The sequence below is a fragment of the Trachemys scripta genome, chromosome 5, assembly GCF_013100865.1.
Source record: "Trachemys scripta elegans isolate TJP31775 chromosome 5, CAS_Tse_1.0, whole genome shotgun sequence".
Taxonomy (NCBI): Eukaryota; Metazoa; Chordata; order Testudines; family Emydidae; genus Trachemys; species Trachemys scripta.
Window position 1 is genome coordinate 136,001,572 of NC_048302.1, and position 19,815 is coordinate 136,021,386.

At 48.5% G+C, this 19,815-nt stretch overlaps 1 protein-coding gene across 1 annotated transcript in view; it reads left to right on the forward strand.

Annotated features, from left to right (window-relative positions):
* The first annotated feature begins 8,831 nt into the window (after positions 1–8,831).
* Positions 8,832–19,815, forward strand: part of LOC117878155 (cytochrome P450 26B1) — a 35,621-nt gene continuing 24,637 nt past the window's right edge. The window contains exons 1-2 of the mRNA XM_034772149.1: positions 8,832–9,661; positions 13,525–13,749. Of these exons, the coding sequence (XP_034628040.1) occupies positions 9,458–9,661; positions 13,525–13,749 (429 nt within the window). The 5' untranslated portion in view covers positions 8,832–9,457. The remainder of the gene's footprint in view (positions 9,662–13,524; positions 13,750–19,815) is intronic.

Consider the following 19,815-nt stretch of genomic DNA (forward strand, 5'->3'; position numbering starts at 1 on the left):
GAGATCCACCCATGTGAAATATGTGATAAAAATATAAAACCCTTATGGTTAAAGGAAAGAAAATTAAAGCCTAGAACAAATAAAACAAATAATCTAAATAAAAAAGAGAAGCAAAATGAAATCCATTTTGAACAAAGTAGAGCAGAGGGGAATAGATGTCCACAGGTTTCAGATTTTTGCTGAAAACTAACTTTAAATCAAATACAAATGTTATGCTTTTGTGTGTAGTCAAATATGACATATAAGAAGACCACTTCTGTAATGGTCATACCAGAATCAAAAATCGCAGTTGTGCATTTCCAATCCATAGCAGTCCTTATTTATTTATTTTTATTATTATTATTATTATTATTATTTTTACTAGGGTGGCTAAAATATTAATAGAAACAGATCAGTATGTTAAAAAGATGTCAGGAGCTAGAAGGCAACAAATGCTTGATAAAATACAAAATAATTTCAGAAGCAAATGCTCCATCTCAAAAGTAAACAGTACCTAGAAATGTCTAAGTACCCTTCAAGACTATTTCATGGCATGTGCTAAAAATATATATCTGTTAGCAGGGAGTGGATTCAGTTTTGCCTGCCTAATGTTCGTAGCCAGACATGTAAAAGTGTAGCAGGAGAGTTTGTGTAGTTAAAAGAGGGAACACAAAATGTATATAGGGGAGCAATGCATTGAGAAAGGTAAATCAGGTGCTCCTGTTCACCCTCACATAATACAGGAATGAGGGGGCACACATAAAATGAAAGGCTGCAGCAAATTTAAAATTAAGAAATATATATAGATTGATTTTTACATAATGCATAATTAACCTGTGGGACTCTGCCATTCTCTCCAAGCTGAGAGCTTAGCAGAATTCAAAAAAGGACTGGACGTTTGTGCGGCTACAATGAGAACACACAGGTACATTTAACAGAATTGTTTTAAATAAAAAGCTTGGAAGGAGATATAAACTCCCATGCTTCAGGCAATCACTAACTGCCAGGGGTCAGGAAGAAACTTTCTCTGTGAGCAGGTTATTCCACAGTTGCTCAATACGTGAAGGTTTTTTTGCATCTTCCTCTGAAGCATCTGGCACTGGTGGTTGTCAGAGACAGGACACTCTGTAGAAGGGGCACCCTGTCCCCACCACAGCCCCTACCCACCCCCATTCCCAGATTTTTTGTGAGGTTGAGGCTCCATGTGTTGGGCAAGGTGAGAGAAGCAAGCTGGGGTTGCACACACTTTGCCCTTAACCCAGGCACCAGTGAATATGGCTGGACAATACAGTTCAGCACAGCCATGCTAACAGCAATGGAGCTGTGCTGTCAGGGCAGTGGGGCGACCGGCAGGGAAGCAGTGGGGCCTGGCTTCCAATATATCCCCGACGTCTACAGGTGCTGGCTCCAAATCCCCTTCTCAGGGAGTGACCCCTCCCCCCACTTTCTGGTGGAACAATCAGTTGGGGATTCCCTTAGGGGAACATCAGAGCCACCTCCCTGCCTGAGGGATTTTCCAATGGGCGGGAAGCCCGGTGTGGTCCTCTGCGTTGACCCCAAACTCTCTGGCTGCAGGGAAAGACGCCCAGGAACGATTAACTCAGCACTGCGGTGGGGGGTTGCTCCAAGAGCTGCAGATTGGGATGGGCTGTGGGCAGACAGATACAAAGGGCGTGTGTGGAGGAAGGGGGGGGCAGGGGGAATGATGCATGGGCAACAGGGATAGTGCTTAGGCCCCTACGCACCGTCATGAAAGTCAAAGCACAATCCAGCCCCTCGCATGGTCACTGAGCCGCAAGGGGGCGAGACACAGCACAGTCGTGGTGGGGTTAAGGCACATCCGTGCAGAGAATGAATAATGACAAACGGCTCCAGCCGTGCCCCTGTCGTTTTCCTTCCTGTCCGTGGGGTTTAAGAGACAACGTTTATATTTCAGCACGGGCTTTCTCTGTTCCCAAGCAGAGCCGTTGCCTGCTCCCATGTGGAGCCATTCTGCTGCATGGCCTATACATGCCATTACTTTCCACATCAAGGCCAGTATTTGAAAAGGCAAAAATAGGGACCGGGTGAGAGGCAGCAGTGGGGAGTGCACTGGACTAGCACGCAGGAGACCTGGGATCTATTCCTGGCTCTGACACTGATCTGCTGGGTGACCATGGGCAAGTTACCTCCCCCACTCCTTGTGCCTCAGTTTCCCATCTCTGCCTTTGCCCGTTCAGTCTATTTAGAGTGCAAGCTGTAAGGACTGTACCTACTGTACCGAGTCCAATAGAGCCCTGATCTCAAATGGATTAGGTGCTGCTGTAATGCAAATAGTAATAATTCACTGTCAGTGTTCGTTAGAGCCACCAATGTACGATTGCACTGGGAGTTAGTTGCATGCACTGTTACTACCAAACCGAAATGCAGAGCTGTTACTGGTCGGCTATTTCACTCCAGCACTCTTTTTCTGTGCACCTGTGTCGTCTTAGGAACGGTGTTTTGGTTTCGCACAACCACAAAAAGAATTCCCAGGAAGTGGCAGTGGGGTCTACTGGTTAGGAATCAGTACTCAGTGGTTTGAGATTTGGCCTGCTAAACCCAGGGTTGGGAGTTCAATCCTTGAGGGGGCCATTTAGGAATCGGGGGCAAAAATCTGTCTGGGGATTGGTCCTCCCTTGAGCAGGGGGTTGGACTAGATACCTCCTGAGGTCCCTCCCAACCCTGATATTCTATGAAATCTTGGGTTCTATTCCTGGCTCTTCCAGTGACTTGCTGCATGACCTGGAGCAGGTCACTTGCCAGTCCTGTGGTCAGTTCCTCCTCCATAAAGCGGGGATTAGAGCTGGTGAAAAATGCCTGAAATTTGCAATTTCTGTGGAAAAAGACAGGTTGGGATTTTTGACAGAAACGTTCATCTGTGGTTTGACCAGCTCTAGTTCTGGCCAAAAAATTCCAAATTGGGACATTCTGACTAATTTTTTCACCAACATTTTGACCAAAAAAAAATATTTTTTTTTCATGAAAGTTACATTCTGTTTGGCCTGTTTTAATGGAGAGGATGATATTTATTTACCACCCAGTGGGTTTGTAAGGCTTATTTAAGGAAAGCTTGTAAAGCGCTTTGCTTGAAATCTGCCCGGTCAATGGAGATTGGCATTACAAGTGGAGCGTGTTAACAAATTTCCATTGAAACAGGTTTGCATTGGAAAAGGCCGTTTTCAACGAAACTGACATTTTTTTTTCGTGAAATCCCTTTGATTTCATCAAAATTTTGTTTCAAATAAATGGGAAAATTTTAAAAAATGTTGAAACATTGGCTTTCAACATTCAGGGACTGAAAAGTTTCAATTTTCTGCTTCAAATTAACTTTGTTTCATTTTGTGTTTAATTAATGTAATGTATTTTATTTTTATGTAAAAAAAGGTTGAATGGAAACAAAATCTTTTCAACTAATAATAACAAAATATTGCTATTTACTCCAAGCAAAATTTGTTAGAATTTTGGTTTGTGGGGGGGGGAAAAAACGTTTTGTGTCCCAATTCAGAATGGGGCGGGGGGGAATCAAAAACTTGCAAATTTTTGCAGGGTGGAAAATCACCCAGCTCTAATTACAAGACACTACTGAGGGGGGCTAGCCTGTCTTGCCTGTATATTTTCCCTGGGTTTGGGGGGAAAGCCCATCATCTGATAGCAAGTCTGTAATGTCGATGTGGCATTGCTCCCGAGTTCATGAATGATGACAGGTGCGCTGCAAACACGGCTGCATGTGAGTCCTCTGAACACAGCACGCATGAAATTGACATGGCTGCTCCAGGAGACTTAGAAATATAAACAATCAGATGCTAAGGGAGTTTAATTTTTGGGGGGTGAGGGGTGGGTTGGGTCTGTGTCAAGATCTTGTCCCCATTTCCCTGCAGTCTGATCCAGGACAAGGAGACTTCCCAGTTCAGAGTATTTTTATGTCGATCAGGTATAACTAAAATAGCCATCTCAGCTGATCTGGGGATGCCTCACTTGCCCTTACTTGCTAACTGACCGAGGCTGATAGATTGAAACTTTTAAGTAGTACTCCAGCGGTTCTAACATTGTGCTCAGTGGAGCATTTGCCAGGGGCTCAGGAAAGCCGGACGATCACCTGGTGCTGGATTCCCCTTGCTCCCAACTGCTAAATCATATTAAAAGCTGATTCCATTGACATTAAATACTTCCCTAATGTTGCTTTGCCAGGGAAACAAGTGCTGTTGGTGCCTATGTGATGATGAACAAGAGGGGAGGCAGGGTGCCGGTATTGGGGAATATGAAGGGAGACAGAGAACAGGATGGGGTGGTGGGGGAATGGGTGGGGAGATGTGGTCAGGCCCATGGGCAATGGAAAGGAGGTGTGGGGGGGATGAATTCTGGACTGGTTGAGATTCAGTATTGAGGCACTTTGTCCAGGGTGGAAGACGGGGGGGTGTAACAAGATCTTTTCCACCAGGCATTTAAGCTATTGTGGTCAGACAAATGAATGGCAAATCTATTTTATGCTAATTTACCACCTGACGTACCCCACACACAATATTTTATAGTTATCTGCAGTCGTACTTCCTTCCCATTCTGAAGGATCCCAAAATGCTTCCCACACTGCTGAAATGCGGCCACCTCTGGGGCAAAGAGTGGCCACTTGCCAGCCTGTTCCACCAAAGCAGGACGGGGGAGGGGAAATGCTGGCGAAAGCCATGGGGGCAAGCTCCTATGGGATCCTTGATGCCTCACCCTAAGCAGAGACAACCTCAGGCTTCATCCCAAAGACCCAAACACAGTAAATTACAAAGTATTCTAATTACGTACATAGGAAGGGATGATGGACTAACTTGACCCTTTCATAGATTCCAAGGCCAGAAAGGGACCATTGTGATCATCTAGTCTGACCTCCTGAATGACGTAGGCCAGAGACCTGCCCCATGAGGATTTGAAGCCAAGGCGTCTAGGACTTTCAAACCTGAGGCTTAGAATAGAGAAGCCATCCCCTGGGCCAGAGAGTTGGCTGCTGCTGGCCTTTCTTCCTACTGTTATTTTATTACATGTGTTGCCATAGTGCCTCCTAGCTGTAGTCACGGGCAAAGGCCTCAGTGGACTCGTACAAATGCAGAACAAAAAGCCAGTCCCTGCCCCAGAGAGCTACAGTCTGACTCTGTGCATTGCTTCAAGTTCTGTACTGTAGACAAACACCTTCAATAGCCTCAGATCGGCGGGAGAAGGAGGGTCGAGCCTGTGGAGTTGGAGGTGGTTGTATGTACCTTGGAGAACTCCGGCCACTATGGGTGAAATTCTCCCCTGGGCAGAAGGCCAGCTTGGGGCCAGGGAAACTGAGTCACGGAGAGTGGTCAAGGTTACACAGCAAGCCAAGGGCAGGACTGTTGGACAATAGAACCGAGGAGTTGTGACTCCTAGTCCTGAGTTCTGACTACCAGACGACATTCCCTCCATCCCACAGATCCCGGGGGCAGCTGCATGGCGAGGTGGATACTCCAGGTCTCCCCTTTCCTCCGGGTGGCCCTGTCTCTGACTGCCTCTGCCCGCCCACCCTCCCCAGAGGCCATTAAAGATGTGAAGGGAGAACGCGTTGATTCGCACAGCGATTTCCTACTGGAAATCCATCAGGGCTGGAGGAGAGCACACCATGGAGAGAGGCAGCTTGGCCCACTGTGCTGGAGGGAGGGACTTCAACCAGGCACCAAGAACATAAGAACGGCCATACTGAGTCAGACCAAAGCCCAGTATCCTGTCTTCTGATAGTAGCCAGTGCCAGGTGCCCCAGAGGGAATGAACAGAACAGGAAATCATCAAGTGATCCATCCCCTGTCGCCCATTCCCCGCTTCTGGCAAACAGAGGCTAGGGACATCATCCCTTCCCAGCCTGGCTAATAGCCACCTATCCTCCGTGAATTTATCTAATTCTTTTTTGAACCCTGTTATAGTCTTGGCCTTCGCACCATCCTCTGGCAAGGAGTTCCACAAGTTGACTGTGAGTTGTGTGAAAAAATACTTCCTTCTGTTTGTTTTAAACCTGCTGCCTATTAATTTCACTTGGTGACCCCTAGTTCCTGTGTTATGAGAAGGAGCAAATAACACTTCCTTATTTACTTTCTCCACACTAGTCATGAGTTTATAGACCTCTATCATATCCTCCCTGTTAGTCATCTCTTTTCCAAGCTGAAAAGTCCCAGTCTTATTAATCTCTCCTCATATGGCAGCCGTTCCATACCCCTAATCATTTTTGTTGCCCTTTTCTGAACCTTTTCCAATTCCAATATATCTTTTTTGAGATGGGGCGACCACATCTGCATGCAGTATTCAAGATGTGGGCGTACCATGGATTTATATAGAGGCAATATGGTATTTTCTGTCTTATTATCTATTCCTTTCTTAATGATGGCCAGCATTCTGTTCACAAGGAAGCCGCTGCTCCCACCTTTCCACCCTCCCTGCCCCTCCTGCTTTTGCTTGGAAAGTGGGAGGAACACAAGGCACCTCTCAAAGGCAGGGATTATTATCACCATGGTTGGGGGAACTGAGGCACAGCGTTTGCGTTACTTGCCCAGGGTCACTCAGCAGTTGAATGATGGAATCAAGACTAGAACCAGGTCACCTGTTCTCTGCTTTAACCGCTAGACCCCCTGGCCAGACTGCTCCCCCGTAGCCCTGTGTAGTAAAGGACTGTGGGGGGGAATGGATCACTCCACATGTTGGGGGATGCACTAGCTGGCTTATCTGGAAGATGCTTCTGCAGCAACTGCACGGGAAGGAAGGTGGGGAAAGGCTGGGCCCAGAGAAGTAGAACCACCACACAAGGCTGAGTTCAGGGGCTGCCCGGTGCTCCCACCGGTCTCGCCGTGTTCTTCTCCAAAGGGGTGGGAATGCACGGGAGACATGGGTGCCTGTGTGAAAAGGGGGCACCAGGTCCCCATTGGCCCTAATCATAGACCCTGGAGATTACCCCACTCCCTGCCGAACCAGGGTTTGACCAAGGAACTTGCACCGAAAGGCAGATGGACGTTAGCTCAGCAACCACCAGGACATCCAGTCCCTCCACCCAACACAGGGCTGCTCCTTAGACCAGACTTTCTAGCATTGTTTCCTGCTGAAGGTAAAGAGGTCTGGGAAGCAGCCCGCCATGAGGGCACGGTCTGCTCTTGCTCTGGGTCGCTGCCTTGCCCAGGGATTTAGCAGGAAATTCACTCTGGGATGGCCTCGGTCTCATTTCTGCAAGCGCCAACTCCTTCCTCTTTTGGGGGGGCAGTAAAGAGACATCCTGGCCCAAGGAGCTTCGGAGAGGGTAGTTGTTGAAAACGCCAATAAAATTCTCCAGCTGTTTGCACAGATTCTGATATAGTTTTTAAAAGGAGAGATACTTTAGCAGTGGCTGAATAGGCACCACAGATAGAAATGAAAAGAGGACAGGAGGGAGAGAGGGGGGAAAAGAGAGCGCCTGGTTTCCTAAGTCCTTTAGCATTCAAACGAAACCCCCTTTGAATGCAGAATGAAAAGATGCGCTCTTCTTTTCTGCAGTCACCTGCTGTTCGAAGCAGTGCACTATCCAAACTGTCCACCAGGTGGGGTTACAGGGCAAAGAGTGAACCGCGAGGCTCCAAGCGATGGGAGCCAAGCCCTACAATTCAGCTCTGAAGAGTGCAGGACTAGAGAGGGTGGGGGAGAGAGCTGAGCGCCTCTCCTGGTCAATGCTCCGAGCTAGAAGTGCATTCAGGGCAGAGAATGAGACCCAGTCCTTTAGGCGCTCTGCTGACACACTCCCCCTTGTCTCTGGTGCCATTGACTCAGAGAAAACAAAACCATCAGGACCATCTGAGACAGAGAAAGAGGGAGAGAGAGCTCCATCCATGTCTGAGCTCCACTATCCACCAAGCCCAAACCAGGTGGGGGGGGGGGGGGGGGGGGGGGGGGGAGTCAATGAACTTTTGTTTTCCCTGTAATCTGAAGCAAATTCTTTGCAAATCTGCCTTTAACTACCCAGCCCTGACCCTTGGAGAATACCTTTCCCCGGTGTGTGAGTAGCAAACTTTGGGTGTGGTGAGGGGTGGGGGCCGGGAGAGACTCTTGATAACAATAACTATTCGATGTAGGAGGAATCAAAGGAGAGCAAGACAGTCTGACAGCCTCCCTCGACCTGGGATGGCAACACTTCAGTTCTATATGAAATGCAGCGGTGTCTTTTCAAACACACCTTCCCTTCAGCCTTTGGCCCCAGCCAAAGCGCACAGGCTGCTAATGCGGAACAAGAAAGTCGGATCGGAGCCTGAGATTATTGTGTCGAGTAATTTGAAAGTCTTTGGGGGGAGTGGGGAAGCTGGGGAGTCCAGAGAAACTCAGTTGGGGCGCTCCTCCTGCGATCGCCTCTCGCTGCGGCGGGGTGTGGGTCAATGAGACCCCGTGGAAAGAAAAATCTCATTCAAAAATAAAACCAGTGAAGCAATAAACACAAGTGGCTGCAAACAGGGGTGATGCCCCAGTCACCCCCCCCCCGTCGCCCCTTTCCAGGGGAAAGCTGCTGCAACTGCCCAGGGCTGGGGCAAGATGCCCCCACATGGCTGAGCGCTTGTTTGTTTATCTCCTTGTTGTAGGTGTGGATTCCAGCAGACAGGAAAATGAAAAACTCAGTTTGATCCTTCTACAACCCTCCCTGGCTGTCTCTTTTCTGGGACTGCAGCCAAACCTCGCACGCTCCAGCGCCCGGTCTGCCTAGACGTTCACCCCGCCTCCAAAAAGTCCTCTGAAGTGAAGGGGGTGGGGGGGTGGAGGGGGGGGGGGAAGCAGCCAGCAGCTGGCTGCTTGCCCATTACTCAGCCTCCCTGCCTCTATATAAACACACACATTGACTTTCTTTTTTACTCAAACTCACATTGAGAGAGGATTTAACAACCCAACCTCCCTCTTTACAGCAATCCAGTGGAGAAAAGTCTAGGGCTTGCAATAACCGGCCTATATATAGCGCTATAACTCTCTCTCTCTCTCTCTATTTATATATATATTTAATTCCTGCTCCATCTCTCCAGATCTTTGCTGAATGATTTCACGAGATAGATCGATGCTATATTTGTCTGGCTTGCATTGGCAGCAAAGAGACCTATAGCATTTGCACAGGGGTTTTCTTTTTTCTTCTTTTTTTTTTTATTTGATTGCACACCCCGAGTTGGTGGGTTGTGTTTTTTTTTTTTTCTTTTTCTTTTTGGCTGTGTGCTCTGTAAAAGTTTACTTTCAAAGTTTTCAGAGAGGGGCATCTTATTTTGCTGCTGGTGGTGGGGGGAAGAGAACCAGACACCACCCTACCCCACCCCCCAAATTCTGATCTCCTCCCCCTTCCCTAGCTCTGAGCTCACCTTCTATGAAGCGCTCCAGTGGGTGACTTTTTATTTGCCTTTTTTGTGCCTGTGTGCGGTGCATTTCAGAGGGTTTGGGTTGTTTTCCCCCCCCCTCCCTCCTCCTTCTCCTTCCAAATATGCTTTTCGAAAGTTTTGATCTGGTTTCTGCGCTGGCCACCCTTGCTGCATGCCTGGTATCATTGACTCTACTCTTGGCAGTGTCCCAACAGCTGTGGCAGCTGCGCTGGGCAGCTACTCGCGACAAAAGCTGCAAGTTACCGATCCCTAAAGGGTCTATGGGATTCCCCTTAATCGGAGAAACGTTCCACTGGCTGCTACAGGTAAGGATTCCCCTTCCTTCATTTAAGGTGGTCTGGGACAGTTGGTTTGCACCGGTGGGATTGCATCATGCGTTCTCGCAGGAGCAGGGGGAAGATTTCAGAGGCACTTTTATTCTGTGGAGGGGGGTGTGGGGGGTCGTTTTCAAAGCAGAGCGAGGAGCTGAACGGAAGCCTATCGATTTGCAACACTTTATGCCCATGGCAAGCGGATTGCTCTGAGCTGCTGAGCGTTGTCTGGGCTTTCCTCCTCAACTCTCAGGCCGGTGAGGAATTGCATTCATTGAAATATATATAGCATCGTGCATTTAAGGATCGGGACCATTTACTGCTCGAGGAGGCAAAAAATCTGGACCGTTGAAATTGTGTTTTACTGGCCACTAAAAAACAGCCAGTCTCCTTTACAAATGATCCCCTTTGCCCAAGCAGATGGCTGGGTGAACTTTTAAGACTTCAGAACGATCCCCATCATCGCCAGGGACTGGGGTCACCTTGTGGGCATGGTTCTGCCCCGAGGGGCACCTCTTAGCATTCCGTTGCAAGCCAGCCTGGCAGCGAAAATGACCCAAGTGGGTGCATTGCCCCTTTAAGGCTAGGACAGACCTACATTAGTCAGCCAGGTAAAATCAACTCCTTTCTGAAAGTCAGAGTACACCCTGGAGGAATCAAAGCGAATCCCGACCCCCGCCAGCGGGGTGGCTGGTTTAAAACTCGGTGACTGTCGATTCAGGAGCGATAGAAGGGAAGTGATTCTGATTTGCAGTTGTTGCCATAGCTTAGATGTATAAACAGTGTAACTCAGATCCACTGGAGTGGGAAGCATTTGTAGGTAATCGTTAGATTAACCCGGGATTAGCCTTGTTAAATGCTGAACAGCGTTTTGTGGAATTTAATCACCCCCAGACCAAAAGACCTGGATACAGTCATCCCCGGATGACGGTGTGTGCTGGTCCGAGAACTAACTTTTAGCGGTACTGATGAAGCGTGGCTGGTTATTAACGAACAAATCCCCAATACCCTGTGAAAACACAGTACAATCTGTTGTCAATAACGAGCGCTTTGAAGTGTCCAGACTATCTCAATTCAATATCCAGGCTGTTCGAGGCACAAATCGGTCGCTTTCATTCACCACTCCGGTTTAATACATTTCGACTGGTTTAGGAGGGAACCCGCCTGGAATTAGCAAATGTATTATTTTAAGGATGCTCTAACGAGCAAAGGTCAGATTTCATTGGTTGGTTTGGGAAGAGGAGGCTACACCGGTTTACACGTTCTTGGTTTCTGAGCGGATTCCTCCCCTCGCACAAGACAGAAAACGCATCGGGTTGGTGTGTGTGTGCATGCCGGTGGCACCTCTCCCTCCCCCTCGGACCCCAACATTTCTAGCCATAACAAGTTACAGAATCAAAACAAACTCTGGAAACACCCAGCCAGAGACCCTCTCTTTCCACGCCAGCCGACTTGTAAAAGAGGAGAGCTCCAACCTTCTGGCAGCAGCCAAAGAGTTAACTACACACTCTCAATAGTGCTTTAGTTTTTAAAGAAATTTATCAGATTTTTACAGGGGGACCAGCAAAGGGTTCTCCCTTTCCACAGGCTCCATCCAAACAGAGTCCAGGGCTAAAAATACAAAATGTTGTATAAATTGGACTCCACTCGAAACTCCTACCACATAAAGGTGGCCTTTGTGCGGCAGTGGAAATGCTGTACAAATAACTCTTTATTAATGCCACAAAAAGCACTTTAATTATATTTACGCAGATCAAGACACAGGGTCACCTGAAACATCGAAAATTCACAACCGCGCTTTTGTTTAAAAATAAACACCCCCCCCCCCCAACATCACTTCAGTTTGTGTAGCTACAATGGTTAAGCGCAGATTGGAACTTTTTCTTCCAAGCGATTGTATTTAAAGGGGAAGCTCCTTTTGCAAACTCGATAGTTTCTCACAAACTTTCTGTTTTTTTTTCGGGGGGGGGGTGTCAATTTTTTTGGGCCTCCTTGTGCCCCTTTTCTATGACAAAAGAACCTCCGCGCATGTGGAAAAGTTATTCAAACTCCATTATCTGCAGACTGACTTAGCCCAAGACAATTACACCCTTTAAAAGTAATTCAGGTTTCATGAAAAGTTTTAAAGCTTTGGTATGTTATGAAACTGAAAGGGGGCAGTGAGTTATTTTGGTTTCCTGAATGAATTGTTCTTTATGGGATAAATCCTTGGTCCATTAAATCCGCCCTCATTGGAAGACTTGGTCATTAATTCACCCTTGCAGACAGAGAAGAGTAGCATGAAACAGATCTACCTGTGTTGGGGACCGAGCAACTTACAACCAGTGTTCGTGCTATTCGCTATCACGGTACTTTAGGTAAAGTTTGTGCATTCATTGGCAAGGGGGTAGGAACTCGACGCCGAGATCTCAGTACGTTTCTTGTCGGGAGGTAGTGGATAAGATTAGGAGGACTCCCTAACTTCATTAGGGCGCCAGGCAGAGAAAACAATGCCTCTCTGTCGCCCAGGGTCCAACACTTCACTCAATGACGGGGTGTGGACAAGAGGGAGTTTTCCAAATTAGCCTGATGATCCAGGGAACTTGAGTGTATCAAGGTGACAAACACGACCTCTCCTCCAAGCTTGATGGGAGCCGGCAACACCCCGATAGTCCAACCTGATAAGTTTTAAGGATACTTGATTTCACGCAGCTATGCAAAACCGTGTCTAGATAGATAAGTTCATTCCACCAGGCTGTGTCAGTCCCACCCCCGTTCCTGCCCCCCACCAACCAAGGTATTTCCCAACCGCCTGTTGCTCGAGATCATTTTACTAGCATTGGTTATATGCACCTTAATGCCAGTCATTACCCAATCCAGCCAGACTGCCCCCGAGTCTTGCTGGGACAGAATCACACGCCCTATTGGTTTCACATTACTCAACTCGTCCCAGTTACCCACGTCCAAACCTCCGTCAAATCATCACTTTCCCGCATCGCTGACCCATTGCCTCCCGCTAAACGATGCCGTCTCTCCTCGCTGACCTTTCGCACACATCGAGGACCTCGGTCCGGTGGGTCTGACGCCCCAGAAAAGGGAGCCCCCTCCCCCCAAGTCCACCTTCTTTCCCCCAAACTTCTCTCCAGACCGCGCCCAAGACCTGCTTGGCATCCGTCTAGTTATATGTCTCTCCCTGCACGGCAGCCACTTCGCATTCCTCCCTGTTATGCGGTGCAACTACAGTAGCATATTTTATCCCTTTTAAACTGCTTTTCAATGCGTTTCATCATAAATCCAACGGGGAGCTTGTGGGATCAGTGGCTTCTGTTATTAGCCACTGGCTGGTGGCCATAGTTCCTGAGGGGCTGCAAAGTACAGGGATGGTCTTGGAACAAGTTTCTTTGATTGGGGTTAAAGGAGCCTTCACCCTCCCCTTGGGGGTGAATCAAAGGTCACTGGGGTGGGTGCCACACTGCAGGCTCATCATCTATTTCCCCCCCCCCCCCGCACAATATTTTCCGGGATCTTTAAACGGAGAGGGAGGTTTCGACAGGGATACATTTTCCTGGCTGGGCCCCTAATATTGGAAAAGCCAGTGCACTGCACGACCCCCCCCCCCCCATCACAGCGCTGGGAAATCCCAAGGAGCGCCTTTTAGAGCATTCCCCGTCTGCCACCTCCAGCGGGAGCGTGAGGGAAGTGGGGGGACGCGGTGAGAAAAGAGAGGAGCCCCCCACTCCTTTACTAACATTTTGACCCCCCTCCCCGGCTTTAAGTAAAAGTCGCAGAGATCTCAATAAAGGTGCCTGTCCTTAGGGTGGTGCCCCTAAGTGATTGTCTGTCCCCAGGCTCAGGGTGTGTGTGTGTGTCTGTCCTAGGGATCCTGCTTCCAGTCGTCCAGGAGGGAGAAATATGGCAACGTCTTTAAGACTCACTTGCTGGGACGCCCCTTAATCCGGGTGACCGGCGCCGAGAACGTGAGGAAGATCCTGATGGGAGAGCACCACCTGGTGAGCACGGAGTGGCCCCGGAGCACCAGGATGCTTCTTGGACCCAACACAGTGGCCAACTCCATCGGGGACATCCACAGGCACAAGAGAAAGGTAAGGGGCGGGGCCCTCACCCCACAGCGAGCAGCTTGGGAGGGGGGGGAGGGAGACTAGGGTACCCCCCACTCCAGGCGGCAGCGAGCTTAATGCCTCCCCCACTCTCAACCCCCGGGGTGCCCCAACCAGGCAAGTGGGCCCCTGTCCCAGAGCTCCCCCGCCCCCCCGGGAGCTGGGTCCCTGCTCCGCCACAGAAGGGGGAGAGGGGAGCACGGGCACTGCCCAGCTCCTGGGCGGGGCAGCAAACTTGTGACCTTGGGTCCCCTGCGGGTCGAGCCGCTCCGCACGTGGGCGCCCCCAGCAGAGTCGCGGCGTTCGGATAATGGAACGCGGCAGGGCGAGCGTTCGAAATTCCGAACGCTGCCGGCCGGCAGCCCCGCGAGTCCTTTGAGGAATTTAAAAGGGCGATGGAGAGACGCGAGCGGGCCCGGGTGGGGGTGAGGGCTGGCAGCCGGCTGGTGCGGGCTTCCCCGCAGCTCTGCATACCCGCCGGGCGCAGGGCGATCCCCGAGGGGCTCAGCACACGAGGGCTCGCCCGGCCGAGCTCCAAGCTCGACTGCTAAGAGGGCGCTGGTGCTGGTCGAGCTCAGCCCAGGGAGGGACGCCGGCAGCGCCAGCTTCTTTCCGAGGCGGAGCGCGGGGATGGGGGATGGGGAGGAAATTCGGGCTCGTCAGCGCTTCTGGATTTATCCATGGACTTGCTATAGGTCTGTCGTGGGAGGGCGGGAAGAGACTGGGGAGGTCAGAGAGCGGCACATCCCCCCTCCCTTCTGGGGCTCCCCTTCCCCAATTGCAGCCGGTAGCACGTGTGACTTGAACCGCAGTAACCTGAAAACCGATCGAGTTCTGTCCATCCGCTCCCCTCTTAAAAGGGCAACGCCAGGGCTGTGCCGGGGGCGGGGGAGGCTGTCCGTGTCCCTGTGAATGCAAGGGGAGAGACAGCCTCTTTAGTGATCAATGACGTTGTTATTTCAAAGGCGCAGAACGGTAGTTTCCAGCCAGCACCCACTGGTTCCTTACATCAGAGGGGGAGCCGTGTTAGTCTGAATCTGTAAAAAGCAACAGAGGGTCCTGTGGCACCTTTGAGACTAACAGAAGTATTGGGAGCATAAGCTTTCCTGGGTGAGAACCTCACAGATGCATCTGAAGAAGTGAGGTTCTTAGAGGTGCCACAGGACCCTCTGTTGCTGGTTCCTTAGTGTGTGTTTCAAGCAGTCTCCTGTTTTCACCTGTGCTGGGCTCTGGTTTTTTTATAGAGCTTCATCAGCATGCCGGGCATGGCACTGAACGCAGGCGACCTCCTAGGGCTAGATTCTGATCTCAGTCGGGAAGGGTTGAAAGCCGATGCTATAGGACTGACTTCGGATTCTGATTCACTGTCCTAACCCCCAGGGTAACTTGAGAGCAGCACCTGTCCCTCTGTCTTCCTCTGCGACCTATGCATTGCCCAGCATGCTAAGAGCTCTCTCATAATAATACATCTGATCTAAGCACAGAGGAAAGGGCAATTCTTAGAAATATACACTGTAGGGAACCATTGCCTTCAGGAGAATTACTCGGGAGTAACAGAGATCAGGATCGCAGCATTTGCTCCTCCCTAGAGTTTACCTACCCTGCAATGCGTTCCTTGCAGGCAGAATTTCTGCGCCCAGGGGCCCCCACAGAGCTCATGGCAAGATCTGGGCGTTAGCAGACAAACACTGGCATTCGGGCCCATAATGCACTGCATTAGCACGAGATAGTGGCCTGACCTCCAGGTATTTGTATTGTGGATTGCCTGGATTCCAGAGGGGCAATCGGTTCCCCGTGTACCCTTTGATTCTCACCAGAAAATAGGCTTTTTCTGAGCTTTCTTTCATTTGGACAGTAGAATAAGAGACACAAAACATATAAGACTGTAACCATTATCTCACAATACTGCTGCATGCTGAATGGACCCAGGTATACTGTTGCATACTGAAGACCCATAATGGTTCATTGACCTTGCCTTCTCTAACATAAACACAAAGCAGGCTGTGTGTGTGTGTTGGGGCGGGGGAACACCCTACCAAAATAAAACACTCTACCAGGCACCTTTATCCCCCTGGGGAGAAGATGAGAGATTTTAATCCCATCTCTTAATGCACTATTGGAAGATGCTTGGACACTCCAGTGATGAGCACAGTATAAGAACCTACAGAGAATTTAATAGAATTCATTGTATTGGATTCCAGTTTGCAAATTTGAGTTGTTGTGGGGTTTTTTTAGTATATAGCAATGCGCCCCATTGTAGTATCAGGATGTGGGTGTGATACTGCACACAAAAGAGATGACCCTGCTCCCTCTATGATGGGGCCATAGCTTGGGCTGCTTGAGGGAGAGGAGAGGAGGCCTGGTTATACAATGCTGAAAAGAGCGATGCTAACTTTGGGATGGCTGCAGGAAGGAAACCGAGCTTTGCTGAAGCCTGCAATTTCAGCTCCCTAAAGTTTCCTATTGAGGAAGGGGGCAGAGTCAAACAATTACTCGAAGGTCCATGTAAATATTTTTTTCGTTTCCCTCAGGGAAGGAAAGATGTTTCTTCTTTATTGCAAACAAGGGGGAGCTGTGGACTTTTGGTTGAAATCTCAGTAGGTGGAAGCTTTAATAAAACCATGAAGTTTAGACCTCAGGAAAAAAAATAGAGGAGTGGGGGAAGAGAGTAGGTTATGGGAATGAGGTAATGGAAAGGGAATACACTTAAAAGGTCTTCACACCTGCCTATAGAGCCCTTCAGGTTTACTAATGATTTGTACCTCAACTGAACACCAAGGTGCTGACATCAGAACTTGAATGATAAGCATTTCACAAGGGGAGTTTTCCATCCTACGCCTTTACTTTCTCTCGACACATTAAACCAGTTACTTTATTTTTACTGAGGGGGAACAACATCCCCTAGATGCAGGCCAAGTTTTGTGAGTGTGGAAAGGAACGGCATGTTAAGATCCGAACTCCCCAATCTGAAAACCCCAGCCCACATGGTTTGGTTCCATGTCTGATCCAAAACTCGGGGGCCTATTTTCCAATTAGAATGTGGCTAGAACCTCATGACACCAAATATTCTCACAAAATTTTGACTTGAGCGGAGCTGAAATCGAATAAGATTTTGGTGTCATCCGCACCCTATACGCTGTTTCCTCAGCTAGTCTACGCCTACCTTCCATTTGAATTCTGGCTGACATCATAAATAAACACAAGCTACCTTCAAGGATTAGGGGCATGGGGGATGGGAAGGGAGAATGAGAGTCATTTTTAGAGGCTAACCATTTTTAATGAGGTATTTTTCTGTGGTGACTGTTAAGTTTTCTCTTTCAGCAACATCTACTGTTGTACCAATAGATTAAGCTTGCTGGATCAGTTTCCTCTGAAAAAACTTAGTCTGGTTCCCTTGCCTTCCCTGGTCAGCTTTCCTCCCAATTATTGTTTTCTTGATTGTCAGCATCTGGTGTGTGCCCAAGTGCAACTATTTACCTGGCAGTCACTTGAATCATTCTTTTCCATGCACACAAGCATGTCCTTGCCCTGGATGGGAGGCAGTTCTAAGTAAGTTACTCCCTTGGAAATCAGACAAACATGTTTCAAATACGAAGAAAACAAAGATCATTTTGTTCTTGGCTGTATCTCTGTACTCTGGCTGGTGTAGACAAGATGATGACCAGCCCAAGGTCCTGTCAGGTCAGGTGCCCTGCCACAGACGGTAGTCTCAGGTTTCTTTTGGATAAAGCAGTCTCGATCCGAAGCTGCTATTTGTTTTGCAGTTATTATTATTATTAATTTCTAACTCTTCTCATCCTGCTATTGGTGTTGAAGGGAGTGTTAGCAAGAATGTGCTTCAGGGCATGTGAGGAAGTGGAAGCCATATACTTAGGACAACTTTAACAGCCTAGGCCATGTGGCAGGTTTTCTCTGATGCCTTATCAACGGAAGATGATGTTTTACATCATCTAGTCTCTTCCCAGTGGAGAGCGAAACGAAGGATGATTGTTCTCTGCAGTATTCATCTCCATCGCCTTGTCCATTCCAGGTCAAAACGTCTCACACAATGAGAATGTTTGAGGTGAGGCAGAGCTACTGTGGAGTAGGGGTTAGAACCAGGATCTGGGAGCTAGGACGATTAGGTACTTCTATTCCTTGCTTTACCATGGACTCTTGGATCAGGAGATCTAGGTTTTCGCCACAGCCTGTGATCTTGGACAAATCACTTGACTTCTCTGTGCTTGAGGCTTTAATCTCTTAACATTTGTAGAGGGCTTTGTGATCCAGGGATGAAAGGTGCTAAAGAAGAACAAAGTATTCCTATTACGCTGTATTAAAAAGTCTGTAGCTATGGCAGCTCACGGCTTTCCCCTCCTCTGTTTATTAAAACTCCTCCGCATGTGGTTGTCCAAGTGAATATAAACTGGAGAAAGCTTGCCTTTGGGAAATTAACTCGTTAGTCTTTATTGGAGTGTGCATCTGTGGCTAAAGAACCGCCTTGCTCCAGAACCAAACAGCTCAGGGGCTGGGGTGGAAAGGTGAGAAAGGAGCTGCATGCAGTCTCCTTGGTAGGACTGCACATTTAAGCAATCATATCTGTTTATGGCTGATATCATCAAAGGTGGCTTCATCCTTGGCCCAAGATGAAACCGAGGGATAAGAACATTTGCAAGCAATGGAAGCCCCAGATCAATATGTACCTAGTGGTTGTTACTGTGGTTGGATCACAGGGTTTACACTGAAGTTAGAGAAGAACGTGAGCTGGCTTTGAAAAAAAACATTTCCAGCTTTGGGCTTATGCAGCAAACTAGCACCAACCCCATGCACCCACATGGAGGGAGCTTGTAAATATACAGCCTGCCACTTCAAACCGAGCGCATGAGACTGAAAATAGCTACCACAGCCGAGGCTCCCTCCTGCTCGGGTGTGTGATCAGGCACAGAAAACACGCCAGCTGTCACAAATACAGGCGCTAGTTTACCCAGCGAGGCGATGCTGTTATAATGTTGTTGTTTATTATTTGTATTATCGTAGCTTCTCAGAGCCGCAGTCATGGACCAGGGCTAGGCATTGGACAAACCCAGAACAAAAGAACAGCCCCTGCTCTAAATTGCTGACAGTCTAAGCATGAGACACCCCTTTCCCAAAATTATACGCTGTCTGCATAGTCTGCAAAGACGCGCTGCTCTGGGTTCCGCTCTTGCATCCCTCTGCCAGGACGGGATTGTGCCCTGCAGTACAATACATTTGTCTAAGGACCTGATTTTTCATAGTGGTTGAGCACCTCTCTCTCCCACTGAAATCGCTTTTTAAAATCAGCTCCTCAGTTGATAGGAGTTCCTGCCCTTGAATAGTTCCACACATGTCTGCCGGATATTTAGCCTATGATTTTCCTAAACAATTCTTCTCCCTCTTTGGCGTTACCCCAATTCAGTCTCTGAAGTACTTGTCAGACTGATGTCACACCCCAATCTTGGTCATCCTCACTGCAGACATTCACGCTGTTTCGAGGCTTCTAATAAATGAGCCCCTTGCTCATTTTTGTTACGCTTCACTCAATTCCCCTTAAAGCATTGGCCCCTCTCAGGTTCCTAACCACTCAGAACTGAATGCTGTATCCTACATGCCATGTAGAGAGGGCACTATTATATATTATATTATGGACTGAATTCTATTCTCATTTATACCCGGACAACTCCACTGAAGTGAATGCAGTTGCTCTGGATTTATACCAGCATATGCTAAAGTAGAATCTGGCCCTATGTATTTTAGGGTTGGCAAAGGATTTGGGTCCTGGGAGGACATGACCTGAAATCCATATTTACCTGTAAGAGATGAGGAGAAAAATCTGCTGTGTGGTGGGGTTTAGGGGAAATGGGTTTGTGCTTTGTAAAATGTGAAGAATCAATAAGGAAATGTAAGTAACATGAATCACACGCGTCTATGAATAATAATAGTTTCTACAGCCAAACTTGGCTAGCACCAAAAAATAAATAAATAAAAAAAATTGGAAGGCTCTCAGCTCTTATGCTTCAGGGCATAGACAGGTCATCCAATTGGGGTCAGGAA